The sequence below is a fragment of the Monopterus albus genome, unplaced genomic scaffold (assembly GCF_001952655.1).
Source record: "Monopterus albus unplaced genomic scaffold, M_albus_1.0 scaffold134.1, whole genome shotgun sequence".
Classification (NCBI taxonomy): domain Eukaryota; kingdom Metazoa; phylum Chordata; class Actinopteri; order Synbranchiformes; family Synbranchidae; genus Monopterus; species Monopterus albus.
This window is the reverse complement of record NW_018128014.1, coordinates 2,278,659-2,282,243: the sequence shown is the minus strand read 5'-3', so window position 1 is coordinate 2,282,243 and position 3,585 is coordinate 2,278,659. Positions and strand designations below refer to the sequence as shown.

Sequence of the window (3,585 nt, the reverse complement as noted above, 5' to 3'; positions counted from 1 at the left end):
ATCTCCATGGAAACAGTTTAGTGTGTTTTATTCTCCTGTGTTCTGGCTTACAGGGTAAAATCTACTTGTCTGCACTCTGGAGGTAAATCTCTTCATATGTAGCAGTGCTCTACACAGCTGGAGTTATTTGACCATTCGGTGACGAAAGGGTTCAATCTTCATCTCGGTTCTAATCATCTATCCCCACTACAAACCCAACGGACCTTTAGAAGCTGGAAGGTGCAGGAATAGCGACTCCAGTTCTATTTCAACTTTCACCATCTGACATCTCTGAAGACCAGAATTGCTTTCATTGACGCCGCCCAAACCTGCTCCTCTGGCCTCCACAGTAGCACAAACACAGCCTTAATGAGTGAAAACAGGGGCAATTAAAAACAAAATGCTGCAGTGAGGCGCCTCCACCACCTCCTCTGGCATTTCATCAGAGTCAACACAGAGGAGTGAGCGGCGGCCCGTGGGCAGGGCTTTTTTTGTCCCTCCCTCCTTCCACTCAGAAAACAAAAGGTGTGCATGGGGGCGGGGGCACAAGGATGGAGTGAAAACCAGTTTTCACTTTATTACTGTGGAGTATTGTCTGCAGATTGATGAGGAAAAAATGAATTGAGTCCATTTTAATATGAGTCTCACACATAAAATGTGTAAAACTTGAAGGGGGCTGAAAACTTGCCCTACCTGAGCAAGACACTGAACCCCGAATTGCTCCCGGTGGCTTGACTAGCGCCGGTGCATGGCAGCCTGTCGTCATCGGTGTGTGAATGTTGTGTGTGAATGGGTGAATGGTGTATGATCTTCTGTAAAGCGCTTTGGCCAGTACAACACACTGTGAGAAATATATAAAATACAGTCCACTTACCATTTACCATTTACCTACCCTTTAGCAAATTACAATTATGTTAATTAGCCAACAAACTAATAAACCTGCTAAACACAGATGCCATCTCAGCAACACCCAGTTTAGAAGCTGCTTTTATTTACTCGTGTTGTTTACTTCTGTTTGGTGGTATATTCCTGAATCATCACCTGAATCTGCAGCGCACATCTCTCCTGTTATTTCACACACACACACACACACAATCATCTAAAAGAGCAGGACAGACAAAGGTACAGCATGAAACTGAAGTAACTTTAATTCTGGCCAATAAGCTGTTTCTTAGGTTTAGTGATAATAATCCAAAGTCAGCTGGCCAGTGTGTTACAGGGCTGACATGTAGACAAATAACCACACACACACACACACAACTTAGTCACCAATCCAAGGTGCATGTCTATGGGAGGAAGCCGGAGCATCCAGAGAGAACCCCCACAGGGAGAACATGCTGACTCCACACAGAAAGGGCTCGAACCAGGAGCCTTGTTGTTGTGAGGCAACAGCTCTAACCACTGCACTGCTGTGCTGCCAATAATGCAAAAAAAATTGTGAAAACACACCAGACTTCATGTAAAAACATCATGTCTCTGATGTTCCTCTATGAGGTATGTCACTCCGTGTGTTTGCACTCAGATTCTCCAGACCCTCTTGTTGTAAATCTTTGGTTTCTCCAAATCTGAGATTTGATCATTAACATAATCGACACCCCTAAAATCACCATATTTGGACTTCCTGTTCTGCTTCATTGGGAAGGTTCACAAACAAGAGTAAAAAGGGGCACATGCACATTAGTTTTCCTACTTCCTGACATTTGGTAGACGTGACAGCTGATAGAAACAAACATCTGGCAGACTGATCACAAATCAACCAGGTCCTGCACCTGATTCAAGTCTGTCACGTGGCTTTATAGTTTACACCTTTATGCAAAAATCAGGGCTGCAGTTAAAGGTTATTTTCCCCATTAATCATTGAACTCCGAGGTGTCAGAAATAGCAGGCATGGCTGTTAAAATGTCCCAGAATGCACCGAGCTTCCCCCGTCAACATATCAAAGACATTCAGTCTATTGTCATGGACACGTGTAAGGAAACTTTCTCATCTTCTCACTTCACAAGCTGGAGTCAACAAATATGACACTTGTGCTTAAATTAATCAATGATGAAAATTCTTTTTGCACTGATCAACCCACTGATGTTGCAGCTCTAGTAAAAACATCCCACACATCAACATCTGCACGCGCGCACGAACACAGGGGCCTCTACAATACAGCCGCAAACCGAGCCCTTATTATTTCGGTCCTCACAGGAATGTGTAAACGCGGATTAGAACCTCTGGACCGAGGCGGCCTGGGACGTCACACCTGTGCAGGTAAAGTAGACAGTCAACATCAGCTGCGGATGCGAAGCCATGTTGTGACACAGAGGCAGCTGTGCGGTGTGTCGCTGCGTTTGCAGGCTTGTGTGTGTTCACTGATGCTCAGACTCGCAGGACCCACTGAGGCTGCTGCCGACTGACCCACTTTCCGCAGGACAACGAGCTGCTGCCGCCTCATACGCGGACCTGCGGGGCCACAAGGCGTCCCCCTCACCGCTCCACCATCGCCACCCACTCCACTGTCTCTCCTTCACCTCTTGCAACAACTTCTACACAACAAAATCCCTTTTATCTGCTGTTTCCACACACAAAGACCCAGGGGCAGCAGTCGCTTCACATGCAACCAGACAGGCGGGAGCAGCAATCGCTCAGCATTTACCGAAAAAGCGCGTCCTTACCCGGACAAAGCAGTGCAGACACACGGTGAGGAACAGCGGGGACAGCATGGTGCCTCTCCGTCCGACGGCTTCACCAAACTCCAGCTTCTCCCTCTCGGGCTGCCGCGCATACAAACAATGGCAGTTTTTCTGCTGCGGTGTTTCCGCTCCGCGCACGGATTCACTCTGCAGCTCTAACTGCACACCACTACCGTCATCATCATCACCCCAGTGGACCGCAGCTCGAACCGGACCCGCTGTGATTCAGAGGAAACGGGCCAGGCTCCGAGGTCCATACCGCGGCCTGAGGACGAGCAGGAGGTTGATGTCGGGGAGCGGTGATGGAGCTGCTGCTGCTGCTGCTGCGCGGTGTCGCCCCGCCCTGCGCTCCGGAGGCTGCACGGAGACACGCACAGGTCCTCCCCCTCCTCCTTCTCATCTTCATCAGCATTACAGCATGTGCTCCCTGGAAACCACCGACAGGAGAGGAGCTAGGGCGCTCGCTCTTGTCTTTCTGGGGAGGTTTAGAGGAAATGGGACCCGATAACCGACGTTATCTGCTCTCTGTCCTACTAACAAGTTTTTGGAATCATTTTTTACATTCACTGACACGGAGCTGAGATCACTGGGACGAGCAGTCGTCCATAAAGACAACAGTGGACGAGAAACTGTGTTTATCTGTTTGTTTGCTGAATGTTTTCCATCTTCCTTCATATTTTACATCAATCCTGTGTCAGTACCCACCTGCAGACCCATCGCTTGTTCTGGTTCTGCAGACTGCTGCGGGACCGGTAACAGGACGCCCCCTGCAAGTGGAAACAGCGCATGACACGCACAGGCTGACAGGCCACATTCACGCACGCTGTATGCCCCCTGGTTCTACACCACCACGAGTTATTTGTACATAAAAATCTAATTAATACAAGCACACAAAGCCACTCATTATACATCAGACTATGAGACAGAC

The 3,585-nt window shown here is 48.5% G+C and overlaps 1 protein-coding gene across 3 annotated transcripts in view; it reads right to left on the bottom strand.

Moving 5' to 3' along the window:
- The window catches only part of ptpro (protein tyrosine phosphatase receptor type O), a 41,875-nt gene extending 38,793 nt beyond the window's left edge, over positions 1-3,082 (bottom strand). For all 3 annotated transcript variants that reach the window (XM_020613444.1, XM_020613445.1, XM_020613446.1), the window contains exon 1: positions 2,640-3,082. In XM_020613444.1, the coding sequence (XP_020469100.1) occupies positions 2,640-2,687 (48 nt within the window). In that variant the 5' untranslated portion in view covers positions 2,688-3,082. The remainder of the gene's footprint in view (positions 1-2,639) is intronic.
- Positions 3,083-3,585: the final 503 nt, after the last annotated feature.